Source organism: Protomyctophum bolini (genome assembly GCF_963924005.1).
Source record: "Protomyctophum bolini genome assembly, chromosome: 15".
In the NCBI taxonomy this organism is placed as follows: domain Eukaryota; kingdom Metazoa; phylum Chordata; class Actinopteri; order Myctophiformes; family Myctophidae; genus Protomyctophum; species Protomyctophum bolini.
In genome coordinates this window covers 14,045,807-14,069,243 of record NC_137876.1, presented here as the reverse complement: position 1 = coordinate 14,069,243, position 23,437 = coordinate 14,045,807, and the positions used below count along the sequence as shown (strand labels likewise).

General features: G+C 43.7%; 3 protein-coding genes across 8 annotated transcripts in view; 2 read left to right on the top strand and 1 right to left on the bottom strand.

Annotated features, from left to right (window-relative positions):
- Positions 1 to 27: 27 nt before the first annotated feature.
- cinp (cyclin dependent kinase 2 interacting protein) lies at positions 28 to 4,406 on the top strand. 4 transcript variants are annotated; one of them, XM_080783726.1, is made up of 6 exons: positions 28 to 146; positions 818 to 899; positions 1,329 to 1,515; positions 2,843 to 2,978; positions 3,111 to 3,240; positions 3,390 to 4,406. In XM_080783726.1, the coding sequence occupies exons 3-6, from the start codon at positions 1,436 to 1,438 to the stop codon at positions 3,590 to 3,592; spliced, it is 549 nt and encodes a 182-aa protein (XP_080639852.1). In that variant the 5' UTR covers positions 28 to 146; positions 818 to 899; positions 1,329 to 1,435; the 3' UTR covers positions 3,593 to 4,406. The 4 variants fall into 4 exon arrangements, with proteins under 4 accessions (XP_080639852.1, XP_080639851.1, XP_080639854.1 ...); XM_080783727.1 differs by having other exon boundaries at positions 97 to 146; positions 822 to 899; XM_080783725.1 differs by lacking the exon at positions 818 to 899 and having other exon boundaries at positions 30 to 146.
- Positions 4,407 to 4,543: 137 nt separating this feature from the next.
- On the bottom strand, positions 4,544 to 15,460 carry znf839 (zinc finger protein 839). 2 transcript variants are annotated; one of them, XM_080783724.1, is made up of 11 exons: positions 14,454 to 15,460; positions 14,001 to 14,411; positions 12,205 to 13,413; positions 11,715 to 11,843; positions 9,916 to 10,032; positions 9,674 to 9,766; positions 9,410 to 9,556; positions 8,955 to 9,062; positions 7,918 to 7,996; positions 7,627 to 7,729; positions 4,544 to 7,485 (listed from the first exon to the last, which is right to left on the bottom strand). In XM_080783724.1, exons 1-11 carry the CDS (start codon positions 15,177 to 15,179, stop codon positions 6,726 to 6,728), a joined length of 3,882 nt encoding a protein of 1,293 aa, XP_080639850.1. In that variant the 5' UTR covers positions 15,180 to 15,460; the 3' UTR covers positions 4,544 to 6,725. The 2 variants fall into 2 exon arrangements, with proteins under 2 accessions (XP_080639850.1, XP_080639849.1); XM_080783723.1 differs by having other exon boundaries at positions 14,001 to 15,460.
- Positions 15,461 to 16,309: 849 nt separating this feature from the next.
- tecpr2 (tectonin beta-propeller repeat containing 2) overlaps positions 16,310 to 23,437 on the top strand; it is a 35,817-nt gene continuing 28,689 nt past the window's right edge. Inside the window, exons 1-7 of one of the 2 annotated variants that reach the window (XM_080784064.1) lie at positions 16,310 to 16,442; positions 17,361 to 17,462; positions 18,151 to 18,291; positions 21,336 to 21,464; positions 21,684 to 21,815; positions 22,083 to 22,240; positions 23,098 to 23,251. In XM_080784064.1, the coding sequence (XP_080640190.1) occupies positions 17,382 to 17,462; positions 18,151 to 18,291; positions 21,336 to 21,464; positions 21,684 to 21,815; positions 22,083 to 22,240; positions 23,098 to 23,251 (795 nt within the window). In that variant the 5' untranslated portion in view covers positions 16,310 to 16,442; positions 17,361 to 17,381. Of the gene's footprint in view, positions 16,443 to 17,355; positions 17,463 to 18,150; positions 18,292 to 21,335; positions 21,465 to 21,683; positions 21,816 to 22,082; positions 22,241 to 23,097; positions 23,252 to 23,437 lie in introns of both variants that reach the window. The other variant, XM_080784063.1, reaches the window with a different exon arrangement.

Sequence of the window (23,437 nt, the reverse complement as noted above, 5' to 3'; positions counted from 1 at the left end):
CGCCCCGAGAACACAAAGAAGACGATCCCGGAAGTTTTTTGTTTGGAGTGAGCAAGCTGGAGAGAAACGTGTTTTTAGAGAGATAATTCTGGTATCTAATATTGGAACAAAGCAATGATTGTTTGACATCACCATAACAATGAAAGGTAAGAGGCTTTGGAGCTGGCTAGATCAGCCATTCTGTTTCTAACCGGTCCTGTCCTCAAATTACCAAATAGAATTACAACCAAGCAGGACTGCAGAGTTTTTCCGACTCAATCCAATTTTTATTATATATAATAATATGCATTGCAAAGGCAGTTTGAAGGCTGGCTACGCGAGGCCTGGACATGAAATGATGTGTATGTCATGAAGCTTTTATGAACCACTGGACCACTTATTCGGTGATCGTGACATCTCCTGGCGAAATGCTGCGCTGTGCGAAACGATAGGAAATATATCATACAGACTTGTTTGTTTCCTGTTTGTAATGTATTCAACTATTTGGGCAACAACATCCGAGGTTTATCCTCTAATTCATGGATCTGGATGAAGAGCATATGCTAAATGCCTAAATTGTAATTAAATATTGAAAGAAAATAAACACAAGAGTGTTAATTTGTCTATAGAGCAGTGTGTGATTATGTTTGTAGAATGGGAAACACTCAAATATGTGACACTGTACATTGAATGTATTGCTTATGCGGCATGCCCAATTAATTCATTGTCAGATTTAATTTGAAATGAAGCAGGTAGGTCTATGAGTCATAACAGTCATCGATTGTAACTTTTAGTAACAAATATTTAGATTTGTCACTGTCGTCGACGTCTATTGTAGAAAGTAATTGCAGCACTCCATCCCAGAAACCCACGACCCTCCATTCACCAGTCCAGCAGCACGTAACGGGCAAGTCACAGAAGTAATTCACTGACAGGTTTTCTCTGTAGGCCTTATTATCTATGTGTCGGCCTATTCGTGGCGACTCAACGTCTCAAACCAGTTAGAGGAAATGAACCAGTTGCTGCTTCGGATGTCATTGGTCACGTGACTTTTCCTCACTGAAGCAAGCCCTGAAGCAGTGGTTCTTATGTAATTGTATAGTTCCAGGTTTGAACTTGAAGCGTGTCAGTGTTTCAGTACCAGATGCGTGATTATGAATCCCACCAACGGGCAGGCATAATTTGACTGAGGTTAAGACCTGACGCTCATCACTATATGGGACTTGCCCTCAATTCACCCCTAGAATTAGATGATGAGCAGGAAGGCTTTGTCAGTCAGTTTTGGGGTAGTAAGACTGAAATGTAGGTGTTTACAGAACACTCAACAGAATAATAACTCTCTCTCTCAGCCCAGCCGTGTGACCCTGCGGTGTCTCCGTCAAGAAACAGGAAGTGTTCTGCCGTGACGGGAAGTGCCAGGAAGATCAAAGACAATGCGGCTGACTGGCACAACCTGATGCTGAAATGGGGGATACTCAACGATGAAGGCACCACGGTTGCGACAGCCATCGTCAACCTCAGGACCACGTCCAGAGAGTAAGGTGACATCACAGTAGTGTTGATATTGTCTTGTTTTCCACAAGTTTTCCACCTGAGAATGAGTTGCCGGTTGAGGGAACTTGAGGCTCAAATTGCTCTCTAGACATTCTTGTATAAAAAGGTCATACCACTTTTTTCCCCCTTTAAACCCTTGAAAATGTTGTTTTCTTGTTATACAGATAAATTTTTGAATAGCCAAAACATCTAAAATGAGTGACATGGATGCTTTTCCGTTTTTTTATTTTTTTATTTTGGCTTTCGCCTTTATTTTATATTTTTTATGCAGGGACAGACAGTAGGCTGACAGGAAATGGGAAGAGAGATGGGGGGGGAAGACATGCAGTAAAGGCCGTCGAGATCGGGAGTCGAACCCGTGGCACACTGCCAGACTGGTACTGCCTGGACCTTTCCGGTTTTAGTGGGTTGAATAATTCTAACTTGGTTCTAGGGCGGCACAATAGAGTGCCGAAGTCCTGACGTCACTCACTCATCCCCTCGATTCCCCTGGTTCACGGAAGTAATTTCTCTATGGAGAATAACATGGGGTCATCTTAAAATCATTTCATATACTGTAAGCATTGTGGTCCAAAAATAAACAAGCTGTCTCAGCGTTATTGTCAGGGAGGTGTCTCTGTATCGTTTGCGACGTATATGATCTATGATACTGTCTGTTTCTAGCGAAAATTCAATTAATCTGTTCAATTAATTCGTGCCTGAAATCCAATCACTATCCACTGAGCTAGTGACCACATTGGGTCCAGGCAGACGGTCAAGTCAAGTAGCATCAAGTTACATCCACTCTCATTATAAGCGGAAAAATCGGAACGAAGGTCAAGAATGAAGCATCAGGTTCAGAATTGGTGTCAATGTGGCTTAGTGGCAGTGTGGCCAGTAGAGCGGCCGGATGGGAAGGTTCCCCAAAGTTCGATCCTGGGCTCAGTGGGCTCCCCCAGAGTTGGTGTCGTAGTGTCCTTGAGCAAGACTGAACCCTTGCACGGTTTCCTCTGCCATCGGTGTATGAATGTGTGGGAGAATGTAATGCACAATCTATGTAAAGTGCTTTGGATAAAAGCGCTATATAAATGCACCAGCAGTGATGGGCACTAACCAATGGGACGATACAATCTACTGCACGTCTGGAAAACCAGTCAATCTCTTTGAAGCGGCACTTTGATGGCACTGCCTACCAGCTACTCCAAGCCCGGAAGATATCAAAGAAACGGCTAAAGTGCTGCCTGGGCTCACATTTTGTTCGCTGAAAAAGTATCAACTGTGTGCGTCACACACTCATCTCTACCCCTCCTCTTGTCCCTCCTTGCCCCAGCTCCCAAAAGGAGCAGCAGATTATCACGATGGAGGACCATGCCTCCTCATCCTTTTCTACCTCTTCCTCTCATCCCAGTATGGACAGACAGCTGGAGGAGGCATGTGGCCGACTAGTGGACATCGTAGACAAGATGGTAAGCTTAAAAAAATACCTTCTTAAACATGATGCTGTTAATGTCATTTTTAAGTGTAGCCAAATAATTATGTCCGTTTATCAATCTACATAATAATATTTACACCAGAGTTTGTTCATGTGAATCCCCCAGGATCATATTGTGGGTAAGATGGAGCGCTTGGTGTCCACGGTGGAGGGAGTGGTTCAGTTGGAACTGTTTCAGTTTGGACCTCAAGGCAGAACTGCTCCACTGTTTATCAGCTGGCCTACTGCACGCTTTGGTAAGGTGTACACACACTCATCTTTCCTCTCTGACACTCCCTCTCAGATTTCTACTGTCTTACTGTCCTACACAAAAATACAAGGCAGAATGAACAGCCTAATAGAAGCATTGCCTTATTGTACTGCTGCCTCTCTCTCTCGTCTCTAGTGGAGGTGTCTCGCTATCTGTTTGACTCCTACAGTCAGGAGCTGAAACTAAAGCATTCCATTCTCCAGGAAGTGGCCCACTGGGACACGTCTGACCTCTCCATGGTGCTCTTGTCCTGCTGGCTGTACCAGCCCTACATCCAGTCGGACACCAGACTCACCCTGGAGTCCCTGCTGTTGGAGACGGGACACCGGCCGTTATAAAGGTTTACTGGGTCTCTGCCCACTGCCCAAGGTGGGTGGGGCGGTTGAACCTGTGAGGTTTCTGTTATAAGACCACCTCTCTGACAGGGACGTACTCCATGTTAAACGCAGAGGCGGTAAAGAGAGAGACAAACCCATGATGATGTAACTGGACTTTTCCCTCAGAGATATTCAGTCCAGCCAAACTACACAGCAGCTGATTTCTCTAAAGTAACTGTCTTTCTCAGGGACACTTTGTGGCAGTGTTCAGGTGTGTAGGTGGAAGAACTGGTATAAAAGTAAAGCTTACTTAATGTCTAATGCTTATCTCAAATGAAGCCGCTTTGTATGAATGAATGTCGTCTCTGGGCAACACAGATGAAGTCACATTGAGATTATTATAATTTATAATCCTGTTGCAGATAACTTGATACGCAACTAGATTCGAAAGAAGTGACATTAAAGAGTGGTGCTCCTCTCCAAATGTTGAATGTGTTTCTACATGAGGCACCCGGGGCACTTGGCTAAATAACGATGACCGCTAAAACCTGAGGTTCTGGGAAGAGCTATCCTAGTGCATTTTGACAATGCATGGCAGCTCTCGGTCACAGATAGTAGGGAAGCTGATGAGTGTGTAGGCAAGACCGGCAGGACAGCTGTCATGTCTGGTGTGATTTGATCATATGCAGACTGATATGAAATAATGTGCATTCATGTGGTCTCTCAGTTTCTTTATTGAGGGAACATGAGTAGAACTGTACAGTTCAGCTTATGAAACGTACTGCATTCAGCGACCCAACAAACACATAAAAATTAATAAAATCACATCCTCCTATTTGTTTTTTTGACGCTCCATCTTTACGCGTATCCTGCTGTTACAAACCTAGCTTTACGTTCAGAAAGTGTTACGCCAGGATTTTGTTCTTTTTTTATAAAAAGGAATAATAAAATAGTGCAACTTATTTTTAGTTGTTTTTGTTTTTTTTAAACTTCCTTTCGTATTTATCTACATATAAACATATCACAACCGACTAAGTACTGTTTATCCGGTAAAGGGAGGTTCTATTCCTATATATGAAAACACATTGAAAAACAAAAGTTTTACAAATATACAAAGAATATACGCCATAAAAACCACATTTAGTGAACAATTTGAAGCAAAGGATCATGAGATTTTCCTGGCATACTAGTCCCCAACCCTCATACCCTGGTGGAGTGTGTCTGTACATAAGTGGATAGTTTGGATAGGTTTCAAACCATTTATGGGTGTCATTTTTGTTGATATACAATCTAAATTCTATTCATGTTAGACGTTTAAGAACACAAAAGGTACTTGTTGCCATTTGTCTTTGGATGGCTTATCCTGTCCCTCGGCAACAACGTGCATCAATTAAGACTTTGAAATAACTCTGGAGGCATTCCATCTCACATCAGAAACCTCTTGTTAAATTTTTCATCATGTACAGATTTTCAAGCACTTGCTGTAGCAACAGAGACCAACGCACAAACACACCTCTGAAACAAACAAGAGGCTGGAACTGAGGATTTCACAACACTTTTCACTATTTGACAAACAAAGCAAATTGATCAACATTAACCAGTGTGTGGGTAGAGTAGGAGGAAGCCAACAGGCAAGGGTTATAAGAGCCATGAGCAAAACAAACTATAGACTAAACTGTATTATCCTTAAACTGCTTCTTAGATACGTTCGATACATTCAACGTAAACACACAATACTGCCCTACTGTGTGCTATACGTGGCGTTATTTACCACTAGTAGACTACAAAGCCAAGACAAATACAAAAGAAGCTGGACAGTTTGTTGCCATGGTGACCAGGTTAACTGTTCTTTGAGCTTTTCTGACAGCTATGAAATAACATTTATGGAGACTATTAGCACTGGCCACACCAGTTAAGACTGCAGGCTGTAAGCATGAACCAGGCTTTGAGTAACATTACACCTCTTGAACCCAGCTCTACTCCACTCAAGACAAACACTGCCAGCCCCAACCCTTACCCATGACCTTTTAAACGCCACCTTAGCCCATGGTCTAAGGTTTGAACCTTTAACAGTAAAATTGACAATAGTCCATTTTAGTCAGTTTGTTACATATTATGTAACTAATTGATCATCTATAGCCATATCTAATTAATATGGAAAAACTGATGGAATTGTTGAAAAGGTGATCATAGTTTTCAACTTCAATAAATATCAATTTGAGTGTAAAATCGGAAAATTATTTTAAAAAATAAAACTTTTCTGCCTCAGTGTAAACACAACTTAAGTGTGCATATGAACTTCCGGTATAAACTGGTACATACATAAAGTGATTAATCATTTATACATGTACTGCTCCACAGAGTGAGAGACGAAGGGGAGAAGTATTTCAGGTCCAGATGTGGGGAACATTTACTGGTTTAACTGCAGTTTATATGGGATCTGAAACAACTGATAATCTTAAAAACATGCAGGAAATACTTTCTGTTGGCTCTTGCAGGGTAGTGCGTTTGTATGTTCGTGTGGCTTTGTATACATACGAGTAAGCGTCTGTTGTTAACCCATTTAGATATGTTATACCTTTCAATCCGGGATCAACCTGTGTCTCATAAGTTGTTGCTATACATATAGCAACATCATTTAAAACAAAATAAAAATGGAATAAGAATTGTAAGGTTTTCAGAAAACTTAGGTTAGGTTTTAGAATCAGACTCGGGTCTAAATGGGTAAAAGGGCAACTTCAGAACCGAGCTATATTGTGTGACATAACACTTCCCAATATGTTGTGTCAACTCAAGGATCTATGAAAATGTGTTTGGCGTAGGCTGACGTAGATATTTTGCGGAGCAGCTGCCCTTTAAAATACTGTAGTATGTAACTGTATGGGTTAATTTATGCTTGTGTATTGGGTGTTTATGTAACTCTGAATATGTGTGTGTATATATACAGTATATATACACACAATGTATACACACATACACGTGTATGTATATATACAACAACACAGATATATACAGTATATGGGTGTGTCTGATTTTGTTTCCATGTCTGTGTGTATTTCGCCTCAACGTGTGGTGAATGTGGAGCTTATTGATCTGCTATTTCCGATGTGCGACGTTGTATGATGAAGATGTAAATTCGGGTTCGAGTCCATGTCTATTGCGTCTTCTCTTCCTCTGCTGCCGCGGCCTCGATGCCCAGTAAGGCATGCACGGCCTCCAGGGGGACTCCCTCAGGAGTCCTGATGTGCATGGTGGTGCCGTCGGGCCCGTTCACCACCACCACCCTGTCCGAGCCCCCCCTGCCCTCCCCTTCCACGTGCATGGTCAGTCCTTCCGTTTGGATGTAGATCTCTTGGCCCTCGCGGGCCACCGTAGCATCCGCTGTGCCCGAGGACGGCGTGCTCTGCTGCGGCAGTGGTGTGGGGGTGGTGATCGCTGACAGCTGCTTAGGAGAAGAGATGGGTGGAGTTGTGGTTGACTTCTGGCCGGCGGCGGTGGTGGTCTTGGTTTGTGTAGCTGGGTTTTGAACCGACAGCTCTGTGTTCTGTTGCTGGGTCGTTTCTCCCTTAGTAGACTCTTGTTTGCTCACTAGTGGGTCGGGACTTGAACCCAGAGCCTTCTCCAGCTCCTTCATCTGGGCTGCGATGTCACTGCTGCTCAGAGCCTGGTCCTCCACACTCAGAAGTGGGTCTGAGACCACTCCCTGCCCAGCCTGCAGAGACCCTCCCTGGGTATCTGTCTCCATGGGCTCTGCCTTTCCCGTTGGAGGCTGCTGGGTTAGGTTGTTAGGGGCGGCGTCCTGGGTCACGTTGTTTGGAGCGGAGTCCTGGGAGACTTCCATGGGTGTGGCTCTCGATGTGGGAGGCGTAGAGGTTTGTGGCTGGGTAGTTTTGGTGGTCGTGGCTGTGGATGAGCTAGGAGCAGAAAAGGAAGGATCAGTGATCTGTGTTCATGTCCCGTTTACCGTAACCAGCAGTATTACACTGCATGTGAGATTATTGACGTAACTGACGGTGTTGGAGGTGGAGTATTACAGTGTGTGATGGTGGAGGTACCTGATGGTGTTGGAGGTGGTAGTGGAGGAGAGGATTTTGGATCCAGACGGTTCAGAGCTTGACTTCAGGGTGATAGAAGTCACTGGGGTTGTGGGACCACCGACTTTGGGTGGGAAGAGAACAGAATGTGAAGTAGTTTGTCATTTGAAGATTCAAGTTTTCATAAAACAATTTACACTGACCATTAATAACCATTTCTACAATTTCCATCAAATGGACTCAGGGTGACTGCATGTATCGGTAATTTTAAGTGTGTGTCGATTTCAAACTAAGCTTTCCAGAAGCTCATACCTTTCTCTATCCCGTTGAGATGAATGGGAACACTGTTCTCCATTTTAAACCTTTTAGAAGGAGGCAGCATCTTGGAGTTCTAGAAAACAAAGCAATTAGACATTTATTTTTGTTCTGCATTGGATTTCAATGAGCTGTTAAGTACAGATGCAACTCACACAATACCAGGCTCACAGGTTCACAGGATACAGTGTGTGATCATGAATACAATATATTGACAAAACTAAGAATTCCTGTGGGAGTCTGCTAAAAAATATTTCTTGTCAAATGAACCATTACCATTACATTGTCCACATAAAATCATATACAGGCTTACACGCCAATGGTTCCACAGTTTAGAAACAAACCTGACTGAGCTCAATCAATAAAGGGAATTAAAATAATTCTGTTGGCAGAATCAGACAGCCTACACATACATACAGTATCACCGATACTGACAAACATTTCACTTGCACTGCTGCACCATGACACTTTAAGCAGCAGTCTCATGGCATCATCATAAGCCACCTTTTTTTATAACGCCGCCACAAGTGGGCAGTATACATCGGTGTGTAAAAAGATTTAAATCGTGTGGACTTCACAGAAGCTGAACACATACTAAACTTACGAACAACAATCATGTTTGCTTGTGCATATAACATTCTATGTTGACTGTAGATGTCCCCATCATCAGATAGGTAATTTGTTAAATAGTGGCCTAAGTACTTGACCTCATCACAGACCTTAAGGGCTGTATTATCATCATTATTATTTATTGAGGCCCCTCCTATATACAGCTTTTGTCCCCACATGTCTCAAGATTTGCCATTGACAATGTAGGGAGAGATTTGGTCAAAACGCCGCTAAATACTACGTAAATTAAACATCAAAACATTAAACGCCATTGACATTGAAGGGAACATTGAGGTCATATGTAAATGAGCAAATCAGCTAACCAATCACAGGCAACAGGCATTCTGATTGGCCAGTATGAGATGATCAATGATGATGTATGATAAGAGTGCCCCTCACTTCACACGGGTGTGATTTATTTTTACCTCCATGTAGCGGACATTCTTGGTTGCCATGTTTGCTGAGCTCTGAGGAGCTCCAGGAACAACTTTCAGTTTGTTCACCTCATCAAAGATCCCCAGAGACTTGGCAACCTGGACACAATCAACATGTTAGATGTGAATCACACAGGAGTGATATTATACTCAAACTCAAAGTACATTAAAGTTGTCCAGTAGCACACTGGTTCTCAACGGGTTGGTGGACCACCAAGGGTCAAAATGGACCCTCACGGCCGGGTCTGGAACTCTGATAGTGTAAATGAACATTGATCTGTCAGTGTAGTTTGGCGTCCCAGACATAAAAGACTGGTATGAAATGGAGGTCTGTGGCCTAATGCACATCAAACTGGAGGTCTTTGAAATTAAAAAGGTTGAGAATCCCTGCACTAGTGTAGCAGAGTCAATAGAACAGAAGAGAACAGTCAAATAGAAAGTCTCACCTCTATATTTCGGACCTCCAGAGCATCTCCAGCTCTCTGTGGGTTGGAGATGTACTCCTGGGCTAGCTTCCTCACCTGGCCCTGCAGGGTCTCAAACTCACGGTACATCTCTGGAAAGTGAGCCCTAGCAGGACGACCTTTCTCTACCTGGAGGGACAGACAGAGACATCAGGTTAGGTTGGGGACAGAGACATCAGATAGACAGCTTGGAGGGAGAGAGAGAAACAGAATAGCTTTGGGGGGGGTTACAGGATTGTGTGTTACCTTGGCCAGCAGTAGGTCCCAGAGTGTTAAAGTCTTGGACAAACGAGGAAGCACCGCATCTACAAGCTCCTCCTCATCACACTGTTCTACCAACTTTATACACACACACACACACACACACACACACACACACACACACACACACACACACACACACACACACACACACACATATTACATTACATATTTGTTCTATACATATGGTTAATGCGGTTAAATCAGATCACATTATGTTCCTTTACCTCCGACAGTCTCTCTCTCCTCCTCTCTGCCTGTAGTTCTGCTGATGCTCTTGTTGTGCCCCCTAGCTTTGGCGGTCTGCCTCTACGCCCCCGTCTGCCTGGATGGCCAACCACCACCTTAATAATAATAAGACAAATGCCTTATCTACTCAAGAAAAATACAGTATACAGGTAGTCATTTATCTAAGATGCCGTTCTGTAAGAGAAAGTGCGTCTGCAGTTCTGCTGCCCACCCAGTACATGTGTAGTACTACAACCCAAATAAGGTTTTAACACCAGAAAGCTTTACTGCGATTAAAACGAATCCTGCTGCGCATTGTCGGAAAGTGCGCTTCGTTTGGCAGGTGTGAAGGCTCAATCGAATCCTAATGCACACCAAAGAACCGCATTCTACTCCGCCAAAAAACAGGGGTTTCACTTTGCTTCAAAACGCAGCCGAGTGCGGATCCCTGCAGGTGTGAATGCAATCGCATTAAACATAGGGAGTGAATGTACCATTGTGGGATGAAGAAGTTGGTATTTGGCACACGAGAAGGAAAGAGAAGGCATTATTACGCAGCGACATGTAAAGATGTCCCATGGACACACGTGGTCTAATGAAGAGATAGAAGCCCTTATTGCAATATGGCTAGACCATCATAGGCTTATGCTGAAGGTTACACATGAACAATGCAGTGTAGGATATATAGCAAGAGAATGGAGGCGATTAGGTTCTATTGCACATTTACACAATATTGCACGTTGCATAAAGTGTTTGCGCTCGTAGTACAGACCTACGCAGCAAATTAGATATGCAAGAATGATGCAACTTTTCCGCCCATTCGCATCGACTCTACCGAAGTATAGGTGTGAATGCGACCTTAGTGACATGTCCAACCCAATACATGTGCAGTAGGCCCTATATGGCTTAAAAATGGTCAAAATGTGTCTAGTGTATCATATTGTTGACTGTGTGTGTATTGAGATGCATATGGAATTGGTCTCACAGGGTGAGATGCATGCCCCGAGAGTAGTCAGTGATTACGGTAAAGCACTTTGCTGTTTGACTAAACCTGTTACCCACTGCATGCATCGCGGGCTGAAGCTAATTGCATAGCTATAAACAATAGGCACTGGTGGCTTGATTGAAATCTGATTCAAGCCACAAGTTGGTCAAGTGTAAATGAATGTGTCTACTAAAGCCACATTTTGTCACTGCTGTTCCTCCCACATTTACATCTCCAAGATAAAGATATTGTTAAAGTGCAGGGTAAATTGCGTTGTACCCAGGGGGGCAGTCAGACAGATATTTTGTGAAGCCACTAAGGAAATGAAAGTTCATAATGGCCTGTTGTGGCGCTGTCATTGGACCCAGAAAAACCCATAGCCCCATAGAAGTCTATGTATTTGGGCCCAACTTCACCTAGACTGTATTACCTTAATAAACATGGTCATGAATACTTTCTTCTTCCAGTCACTAGTTTAAAGTCTCATTTCTAATGTCATAATATTCTTTTTGGAAAATTATGGTCCCATTAATTAAAAATATTACCATAAAGTTGCGTATGTTCTGAGGGGCGTGGCTACCGTTACAGTCTATGATAGGGATTCCCCTCCCACTCGAGTCAAAATAAAAACCAACGGAGAAGAAGGGGGGAAGTCCCGCCTCGTTGTCTGGGCCAGCCAATGGCCAGCTGGACCAAAACGGATCTAGAAAGATGGCGACTTCCATTGCAAGGACTGACAGGCTTCATTTTACGTTCATGTTAGACCCGGGGAACGCTTTGTCCATATTTTTTACAGTCTATGGTTGTACCCACCTTAGGAGGGGGACCCAGAGGTCGTCCTCTACCACGACCTCTGCCGCGACCCCTGCCTCTGCCCCGACCCCTGCCCCTTGGCCTGCCGGGGCCCCGGGGCTGGACTCTCAACCCTGTAATCTCCTCATCCTGGAGGAGAGAAAGAGTGGGAACAGGGAATAAACCAAAGCAGGGATGCAACAGTTTAATCAAACATGAGCGTATATGGTGTGCGATATGAAATGTAAGCTTATCATATAAACACAATGATTGGTAACATCATTGACTGTCTTCCAGCCCTATTGTCAAGGGCTTCTGGGGAAGCTGAGCTTTTAAGTTGCTCATCACTTCAGTTTTGCCGTCAAGTCTAATAGGGCTGCAACAGTTAATCAGATTCATGGATTTATTTTATTATTTAAAAAAATAGTAACTTCATTGTCTATGTTAAACAGTCAGTCAACCAGCCATCCAATCAGTGTGTAGATGTAATATGAGTGGAACATGGTCTTACTTTGTCCAGCGAGGTATCTAATGTTTTACTGGAATCCTTTTCTGTCTCAAGAGTGCTTGTCTGTTTCTGCTCTCCACCTTCCTCCTTCATCTCCACGTCCTCTCCAGCTCCTCGTCCTCCTGGGGAGGTGGGTGTGGTTGGGGGTTCGGGGTCTCCATGGGTGGGGTTAAGTTTGTAGTGTCTATTCAGGCTCTTGGTGCCAATGTAACACTTGTCACAGGTCTGACACTTGAACGACCGCGACTTACTAGAGGAGGTTGATGAGGAGGAAGAGGTGGGGTCACCTCCCACCTTCTTCTTTCCGCCCTCGCCCTCCTCTTCCTCCATGCTCATTTCAGAGTAGTCGTCAGAGTCGGACTGGTGGCTCTCTGCCAGGTCTTCATTCTTTATGAACTTGAAGTCCCTGGCTTTGTGTTTAGGGGGACGAGACACGCGCCCTGACCTCGTCTGCACCTTCAGTGGCTTTTTCTCCCTTGCTTTTGCCTTCTTCTCTTTCTTCTTTACTACTTTCGCCACAGGCGCCGACTGTTCGCCGGCCACCTTTGTGGCAGAACTAGTCGCCTTTGTAACTGCTGAAGCAGCTGTGCCTGTGGCTGCGGCACCGACGGCCTTAACGGGGGACTTAATGGGAGTCTTAACGAGAGTCTTAATTGGAGTCTTAACGAGATTCTTAATTGGAGTCTTAACAATAGTCTTAGTGAGAGTCTTAATGGGACTCTTAACGACTTTTGCGGTGCTCAATGTCGCAGTGCCGTTAGCCGGGGTTGCTGGCGCTGGCTTGACAACAGGCAGGGTGACCGTTTTAACAGGTTGAGACGTCTGAATGCGAATCTGTGACGTTACAGGTTTCTGAATGCTAACGGCCGTAGCAGTCTGTACAGTCACCGTGGCTCCACTCTGCTGACCCGTTAGCTTCTGGACCACCGGGACCAGGGAACCGACCACAGGGGCAGGGCTTTGTAAGAGCAGCTGGATGGGTGGGTCCCCGGGGTTCCCTTGCAGGAAGAACTGTTGGCCCTGCTGGCCTACCATTGGCTGGAGGGTGATGATCTGTGGGCCGCTTAATCCACCATTGGCTGAGACCTTGACCTGATGTGTCTGACTGATGGCCAGGGGCTTTGTCTGAGGTGGGAGGGTGATGGTGGTTACACCCCCTGCTTTTACTTCCTGTTTGGGAGGGGCCTGGAGCTGGATCCTGATTGGCTCAGGCTGAGAGAGAGTAAATTAGAGTGTAAATTAGTTCAAAATGCTTTAGAAAAGTCATTAAAAAAAACAGCATAAAATAATGAAACTACTGACTGAACATCAACAAATGCCAGAATTAGGGGTTCTATATCCTATGTAGTTCAGATCAAGGCACTCAACAGGCTGCACATTTCATTCCCTGCAGAATAAACATGAATTAAGAATACATACTGTGGACCCAATTACACAGCCCGATAATGATCAATAGCAGCCACAACTATGGTGATTTTTGAGGGGCGCTAGCCCCTCCTATATACAGGTTTTAATGTTTCTTTTTAGTTCAATGTTTGTTTTAAAAACGCCATTGACAATGAAGGGAAAATGTACGTCATATTGTCTCTTTATTGTTAATGGCATTTAATGTTTATGTTGGCACCGTTTGTTTTACATCAAGATTACATCACCTAATGAACATGAGTTAAGACTTTAATATATTAGCGCCCCTCACTTCACAGTCACACGGGTGTGATTTTTATGTCACCATCTTTCATGTAATTTCATGAGCATTTGCTAATATCCAATAGGCTACATGCCTAACTACTACATCTTACCTTTTTCTGGACAACACGTAATGGTGTGCTCTGCATGCTCTTGGCCACTTTCTTCAGCGGCACTGGGGTGTTCTGTGGCTTGGGACTTCCAGACACCTCAGTGGCAGTGCTTAACGTAACCAACCCACTGGCATCCACAGTTGCCACAACCTGGGTTTCCCCTGGCTTAGCTGCTGCTTGGCTCTGCTGTGTGACTTGAACTATGGATACTTGTTGTGGTTGTTGGGATTTGGTGACTTGAGCAGACTTGGTGACTTGGACCATAGAGGCCTGTTGTTGCAACTTGGCGACTTGAACTATGGACGTCTGCTGTTGTGACTGTGGCTGGGACTTGGCAACGGATGCCTGTTGTGGTTGTAATTTAGGGACTTGGACTAAGGACGTCTGCTGCTGTTGCGGGGACTTGGGGACCTGGGCTATGGATGTCTGCTGCTGTTGCGGGGACTTGGGGACCTGGGCTAAGGACGTCTGCTGCTGTTGCGGGGACTTGGTGACCTGGACTATGGACATCTGCTGTTGTGGTTGTTGCGGGGACTTGGTGATCTGGACTGTGGGTGTCTGCAGTTGTTGCTGGGACTTGGTGACTTGGTCTATGACTTGTTGGAGCTCACTGGGGGCCAGTGTGGCGTTGGGGAGAAACTGAGCTCCAGCCGGGATGGTCTTAACCACCTGGTTTTGTTCAAATAGACGGGCAGCTTCAGTGTCGGAGACCTGGACTATCTGCTGCTTGGCCAACTGTTCAAACAGAGCCTGCTGCTCCTCGGGGGTCAGCCCGGATCCCTCCACAAGGCTCCCGTCCGGCTGGACGTAGATGATGGTGGTGTTGGACAGGTCGGCGTTGATGGTGGCGTACTCGCTCCCCGTCGACGTGCCGACGAATATATTCTGCTCCACCTGGTCACTGCCGCCACCTCCACCGACATACTGTGTGACAACCTGACACTCTCCGTCTCCTCCTTTGGCCGAGCAGCTCTGGAGGAAGTCCGCCAGTCCCTGGTAGCTGACTGTCACGTCCTGGCTGCTGGTAGCTACCGGACCCGCGGTCACCGCGGCGGTGTCGTTTTTGGACGTTAATCCAGAAACACACTGAACCTGTGCAACACTGACTGCATCCCCTGGTGCTGCCACTGTTGTTGTCATATTTGACGTATTGGTCGTTTCATCCCCGTTGTCCGCCATTTTGGCAGTCTGTGGAAGAAGCTAGCTAGCTACTGTTAGCCGTAGCTAAGCTAAAAGATTTTCATGCAGTGACTTGGAGCCAATCGGTGGGTTTCTTTTTTATTTTTTTGCCCTTGACAAATATTTTTTAATCCAATTTCCTTGAAATTTTTACCGCAAAAAATGCAATAAAATGTAGCACGAGAGAAAATAAATATTAACCAGTGCAGTTAATAAGCACGAAAAAAAGGTAACGGTTCACGGTGTTGTTTTTTTTTTTACTAGCATAGCATTTTCCCCAGCAGCGTCCGGCCGGTTCTTGATAAATTGTGACATGGAGTTTTGGAATGGAGCCTCCTAAAAAAACACACTTCAGCGTAATGATGACAGGTCGAGCTGTACGCACCCCGGTCCGTTTAAAAATAAATCCTCTCTCCTGGTTTTAGCCGAATCCAGTGACGCTTTTCCGGTTCCTCTCATTAATGTGAAAATATATTTGACCGATTTTATTTTATTTTGTATTTAGCCTTTAATTAACCATTAAAAAACACATTGAGACCGAGTCTCTCTCTTTTACAAGTGAGAACTGGCCAAAGAGGCAGATATAAAATTACACTTCAATGCTACATTGCTACATCGTAGATTCGTACATGTCAGATTACAGAACACTGAGAACAGACAATAATACATCCATGATGGTAATAACATAAATCAAATCTAAATGCAGTCTTTTATCCTAGTATTCCAATAGTTCATATTAAAATCCTTCTATATTACAGCATGGACATAAAATATACAGGGAAAACAAACCCGAGGAGAAAGCATGTCAAACGTGTCTTTTTTGGACCAGTAGAGGTCAGTAGTGTGCGCTGTTGAATTTCGGATGTGGAGATTTGTTATTTTGTTGCCGACAACAAGCGTCAGTGTTTTCACAGTCACTCCTTTATATTATGGTGTTTACAAAGAAAGAGCATATTCATCTAATCGACTTTTAGCCGTATTATTATAATACGAAAAGAAAAAAGTTTGCAATATTTTCTTTTTTGCAAGTGACACATTCCCGCCACGGAATGCAAATGCAGCTTTTATTTTTAAGTCTGCGAGCGGAAGTCGTATTTATCCCTTGTCTCGTGTGACTTGACACAGCGTCAGAGCATCAGCATGAGATGTTATTTATCCTTTAACATAATAACAAACGTCAAAACGAAGCAATGTCGCCGACGACCTTTTAAACGCGTCATACACGTGTGTTGTGGCAACGGATAACTGCAGACGACAGAAGCTGTGAGTGTGTGTTTTGTGTGTTATTTATGCAGTTATGACGGTTTCTCAGCGTCAAATTCACCTGCTGATATATTAACCATAAGAAAATAAACGAAGAATACAAACACGTCTATATATTTTTTGTGCACTGCCTGCCTGTTCACAGGTATACACTTAAATAGTTATGTATGTGAGTATGTAACGTGGGCATTAGTTGTGTTGTGGGTGGACGGACGTAATGTTTGTTGCTAACAGCTGTTTGCCTTGGGCGTGTAGTACAGACTAGAGCAATCAGTGTCACACCCGAAGTGGAAACCTATCGAACTCTGTGACCCCCCCCCCCCCGCGCTTAGTATTAATAACAGTCCCATCAATAGCTGGTATTATTGTCCACACATAAATGACCATATGCGTATGTGTATTAAAAAAGCAATGTCAGTCGGCCCCTGAAAAACATGAACTCTCTGAAATTACAGTATCACCACGCGTTTGGTTCAGATTATATAAGGTGACTTACTTTACTTGCACCCATCTCCTCATCTCTGTGCACAGTAAATATGTAAAGTGAAAGTGAAACCTCTGGAGTCACCGAATTGGACTAGTCACCATTTTCGGTGATACAATTGAGCTGTATACTTGACAGTAGTGACACTGCAGTGTGTGTGTGTGTGTGTGTGTGTGTGTGTGCGTGCGCGTGTGTGTGTGTGTGTGTGTGTGTGTGTGTGTGTGTGTGTGTGTGTGTGTGTGTGTTTTAGACAAGTTAATCAAAATCTGCCATTTCCGTTGTTACATGTTTATTAAGCCTAACTGTTGACAGATGTAGCTATGTAGGTATATGTTTCGTTTTTCTATATAATTACCTCTTTCTGTGTGTTCATCTTTTTCCCTTGAATCTATATGGTTATTTATTTGTTTTCCTTGCTGAACCCACCAGCACAGATCCATTTGTCAGCTGAACCAATGGCGACCCAGACCCCTCCTCCGTCGCTTCTGAGGGAGTTCTGCCCTCTGTACTACCTCCTCAATGCCATCCCTGCCAAGGTACCGTCTGTCACTTGAGAGGAGCACTTCACACACAAACATACAATCTATCACGTATAAACACATCACCAATCTTCTTGCAATAACCCATGTGTCTTTAGAGCTAAGTAGAAGCTATAAACCACGTTGGATGTAGTGTTGAATAAAGCTCAGTGCGGTGATGAAGATGAAATAGACAGCGTCAGGAATACTGCAGTGACATACAGGTTTCAGATGACCACATTTCAAATGAGTAATGTTGCAGTACCGCTTGAGTTATTTAGGGATTCAAAGCAAAGCCGTAGTTGAAACCTAATCTAATATAAAATGTAACTGTATTTCTCTGTGTTACAGTTCTTTGTCTGCAACCTTGTCATAAAAAAAAAGTTAGGCCTTTGTGCTGTTCTAATTTTAATTATTACTATTATTATTGATTGTGATGTTGTAATTGATTTTAATACATTATTATTCTGTCAGTGAATATGATGTTCTAGATTAATATAATTTTACTGTTAAATTGATTGCAATGTTGTAATTTATTGTAATAATACGCTATCCAGATTTATTGATTGTGATGTTGTAATTGATTTGAATATATGATCTGTGTTGTATTGATTGTTTGTGATATAATTGATTCTAGTTATTATTCTAGTTATTATGATGTTACTGACGGTTGATTGCTGTTTGTTGTGGTTTTGTTCTGGATCAGGTTCAGAAGGGGTTCAAGTCTGTGGTGGTCTATCTGACAGCGCTGGACGTCACACCAGACTACATCGCTGTGGGAAGCAGCATTGGAATGCTCTACCTCTACTGCCGCAGACTGAGCACTATGAACAAATACAACCTGGAGGTGAGTTACTGAGGCACTGGGCTGTATTTTGCGTGTCTTAAGTACCAGGTCTTATTCCCTAACTTGAGTAAACTAAAGACCTGGAGGCGTGATCAATGCCATTTGGCTATTCTGAGTGGCCAAAGAGCATTGACCACGCCTCCAGGTCTTTAGTTTATTCAAGTTAGGGAATAAGACCTGTTACTTAAGACACGCAAAATACAGCCCACTGAGAGGTGTCCTGGAGCAAGATACTCTCATACTACAGTATACAATGAGGGAGCTGCTCTGTCACCAACTGTAGAAGACTGGTTGTACTGGGCAGCTCCCAGTGACCAACAGTAGAAGACTGAGATTGCACTGGGCACAGTGGGCAGCTCCCAGTGACCAACAGTAGAAGACTGAGATTGTACTGGGCAGCTCCCAGTGACCAACAGTAGAAGACTGAGATTGTACTGGGCAGCTCCCAATGACCAACAGTAGAAGACTGGGATTGTACTGGGAAGCTCCCAGTGACCAACAGTAGAAGACTGAGATTGTACTGGGAAGCTCCCAATGACCAACAGTAGAAGACTGAGATTGTACTGGGAAGCGCCCAATGACCAACAGTAGAAGACTGAGATTGTACTGGGAAGCGCCCAATGACCAACAGTAGAAGACTGAGATTGTACTGGGAAGCGCCCAATGACCAACAGTAGAAGACTGAGATTGTACTGGGAATGGGAAGCTCCCAGTGACCAACAGTAGAAGACTGAGGTTCTACTGCCGGGCAGGTCTAGGCCTGTCACAATTATTACATAATTGTCTAATCACAATTATTTGAGTTATCGCAATTAATTTGTCATATTTGCCAACTTAAATTTGTAATTGTGATTTGTGACAGCACCAGGCAGGTCCTGGTGGTCAACGGTAGGAGCATGCAGTTGTACTGGCTGCTAGCCAGCTACGGGTGGCCAACAGTAGGTTGTGCTATGCGCAGGTCCAAGAGGTCAACGGTAGAAGCCTGCTGGGCAGCTAACAGTAGAAGACTGTGGTTGTTGTACTGTGGGCAGGTCCCCTAGGGCTAGATAGATAGATACTGTACTTTATTTGTCCTTTCGGAAATGTTTTGTGCCAAGCAGTCATCAGGATACAGAAAACAACAGTAGAGGACTGTACTGGGCATACTGGACATCTCTCAGTGGTCAACAACAGAAAACTCCCAGGTCCCAGGTCCAAGGGGTCATAAGACTGGTTACAATCAATGTAGAAGTCTCATTACCCTCCCCCCTTACATCCCCTGTAACTAAGTGGGTGAAATTCTAAAGCCACTTATCCGTTTCCTAAGGACGTTAGAGAACACCCTGATCACCTACTGTCTGACAGCACCAGTACATTAGTTAATGTAGAGAGCAGCTCAGTGCTAATATGGGTTAGAGATCTCGAATAGACATCGATATGGTTTTCTATTTTAAGTGATACGAACGTGCCCCACCCACTTTAAATTGATGGTTTTGTCTCTACTGCTTTTTCCCTTTTGTATCAAAGTCTGTCTTACAGTGTACAGTAGGTGAGACACACAGTAGGACAGCTGCGAGTGAGACTGTGTGGTTCTTCACTACCATCACTGTATTGTATATGGTTAAAGTAACATTTTTCAACCATATCTACTGTATGGGTCCTCCTCACTAATGCTGACTATAGGACGATACCATTTCTGTCTACCCACTCTGTGTCTCTGACATCGACTGTAGCTAGTTCAGAAATGTAGCTGCTTATGACATATTCTGAAATCTAGTTTGGAATGTTCATTTTTTTCACATCTACAGAGTGAGTACCAACCTGTCCTGTAGTGAGCTTTAAGGTCCGTACACACCAGGAGAGTTTATTTCATGCGATGAATTTACATTAATTTAAGCTGCTGTTTATGTCATGAACATACTGAACGTGAATATTATGCAGTGAAAAGGCGATTCAGCACAAATACAAGCATCCACCTGTATGAATTAGGCATCACCAAATTAATTGTTTAATGTGTAATATGCACATTTTCCTATCATGTATTTGTGTCGCTTCTAATTTGGAGTGTAAAGACCTTTTGACAAGACTAGTATGGTGGTTGAGTTAACCACTTAGGCCCTATATCATTTTAACCTTATGACAAATGGCAAAAGGTAATTGTTAACAATGTTGTGAAACAAACATTTTTAGAAGCTTTTTTTGGAAAAAAAGTTTAAAAATGTGTGAAATTGGGACACCAGGTTCAACGTGGTTAAAGTGATAATGTTCCATTAATGTATTTTGTTGAGTCTCCGCTGTACAAATATATTGCGTTTACAGCAGGTTAAACAGAGAGGTTTCGCATTGCGTCAGCTATTATTTGTAGCTGCTGTACATGCAGTACATGAAGAGGATGCTGCTACCACCTCTGTCCTTGACATAGATCTTTTCACAGTTATAGGTTGCTATTGTTAATTGCTTATTAGGTTAATTGCCACGACAACGGATAGCAGCGTGACCGTGACGCCACAGCAGTGACGTCACGTCAGATAGAAATAGGGCTAAGGTGAGGTTCAAGGGCCTGGTTGGGTAGATTAAGTTAGACATCAAGACCTGTAGACGTACAAAGCCAAGTACAAGAGAAGTTCTCATTTACATCCACAAACCTCATTCCTCAAGGTGCATTTAGCCCTGTGCGCCTCGCCCTCCCATAACTCAATACCCCGCGATCAGGCCCTTATAGAGCACCTCGGTTAAAGCCAGTGTTTTTAGCCTGTCACATACCATCTATTATTAATACCACCTAAAATATTTGTATATATTTTTCTGTATTAATACGTACTTTAAAGGCCTATTCATAGTCTGGATTTTCGGTGGTGAGCTGACCACCGCGAAATAACGTTGAGCAGTGGTGAGTAAAAACAGAGAGAAGGGCTGGAGCGGTGGCGGTGGTTTGCTCTTCACCGCGGCTTGTGACGTCATGTTGTAGTTCGGTGGTCACCTCACCACCGAAAATCCAGACTATGTATGAGCCTTAAGTGTGTGTGTGTTTGTGTGCGTGTGCGTGTGCATGTGCGTGTGTGCAGGGGAAGTGTGAGGCGATCACTGCTGTGAAGCTCCTCAGTTGCTTTGATGACCTGGTTGCTGTGGGAACAGCATCGGGAAGGGTGGCTCTCTTCCAGCTGGTGTCTCAACTTCCTGGAAGGAACAAACAGGTAAACTGGAACCATCACTTCCAGTTCCGTTCACTATTTTTGTATGCCACCATTGTACAACTTATTATACAGTAAAATAAATCAATTTAGTCGATTATAAAACTAAAACACGCGTCTTGATTAGGTTTGGTTATATGTTGGTTATTGCTTCTAAATATAGATTTAGGTTAATTAATAATCTCTCTCTCTCTCTCTCTCTCTCTCTCTCCATCTCTCTAGCTGAGGCGTTTTGACGTGGTTGGTATTCATAAAAGCACAGTGACATCGTTAGCATGGAGCACTAATGGCATGAAGCTCTTCTCTGGAGATGACAAAGGGAAGGTTGTATTCTCTTCGCTGGACCTTGATCAGGTAACCCCAACAAAACACAACTCTAGGGCTGTCACGATTACAAGTTTAAGGTGACGATTAATTTGGCAACTGTGCTGTGTAGCTTTGCATCTTTGTAGTTTGTATATATTGTATCTATCTACCACTACCAGTGTGAATGCCATAGTATTAAAGTCATACTTTGTGCTTATCTACAGTATAATGCAGGGTCCTAACACCTGCAAATATTATGGAACGCATTATTATTATTATTGTACTCATTAATATGTACATATGTGTCCTCTCCAGGGAGTGTGCAACCCTGTGTTGTTGCTGGAGGAGCCGTCCGGTGTGGTTCAGTTGGAGTACTCTCAGAAAGTTCTACTGGTCTCCACCCAGCAGAGATCACTGCTCTTCTTTACCCAGGAACACAAGCAACAGCAGATAGGAACCAAGCCCAGGAAGAGGTGACACGATAGAACTTTGAATGTATTATTTCAATATGATAATTATGATTGCTGTTGTCTGCTTGAATTTGTGTTGATTTTAAGGGTGAGCTGAAATGGTAAACTATTTTTGAGAGTATTTAATTTACGCATTGGTGACATATTTCTTCCAAACCATATTGGTTAAACCAGGGGTTCTCAACGTTTTTGGCTGGGGACCCCCGGAAATGCTTTGGCCATGATGAGCGGATTTCCATAAAACCTGCCAACATTTTTGAGGGCCTCCTATGCCCATTCTTGTCTGTTTGCGCGAACATACACATTGGCTGATCACCCCATTACGATGACGCCAAAAGTGAATGGCCAGAATTACATTTGTGATGATTTGATTGGCTGAGCATGGAATGTGATGTATGACATCATCATCATACCTGAAAGTTATGCGGGATTGCCTACTGAGTGGAAAAAAACTACTTTCTAGCATTGACAGCCCATACATCCAAACAGAACAGAATTTGATTGCATTAAATGACTTTAAACAACATTAAATTCATTTGTCACTCACTTTGCCACTCGCTCTGCCATTCACTTTATGCATGCGCATACTCTGTATTGGTCCGACAGTCATTAGACCGACAACCTACCATAACCGCAAGCACGGGAGCAGCGCATGTTTGAGTGCTAGTCCGACTAGTCGGACTAATGCTCCGTCAGAATTACCATCGAAGAGCACCCCTCACTTTACACAAAAAAAGTCTTCTGTTACGTTACATTTTAAATGGAAACTCATGGTGTGTGTGTGTGTGTGTGTGTGTGTGTGTGTGTGTGTGTGTGTGTGTGTGTGTGTGTGTGCGCGTGTGCGTGTGTGTATGCTGTAGTAGTGGACGTTTTGGAGTGTGTTTCCTGCCGGGTTTGTGCAAACAAAGTGACCTACAGGTGTTTGCAGCCAGACCAGGACTGAGACTGTGGAGGACGGACATCAAAGGACTGGTGGAGGACACCAGACTGTTGAAACCACTCTTTAATATGGAGGTACAGTACATGATTGCAGTAGTTTAGTAGTTGTAACAATAGTAGCTGCAGCTGCATAAAGGAGTGCAGTCACACTGTGAATTAAACCCGTTCACATAATGGGTCTAACAACCTAATGAAAGTAATCATATTTGTAGGTCTGCTTAGCTTACGCATCAGCAGCCAAAGCACTATGCATTAATTACA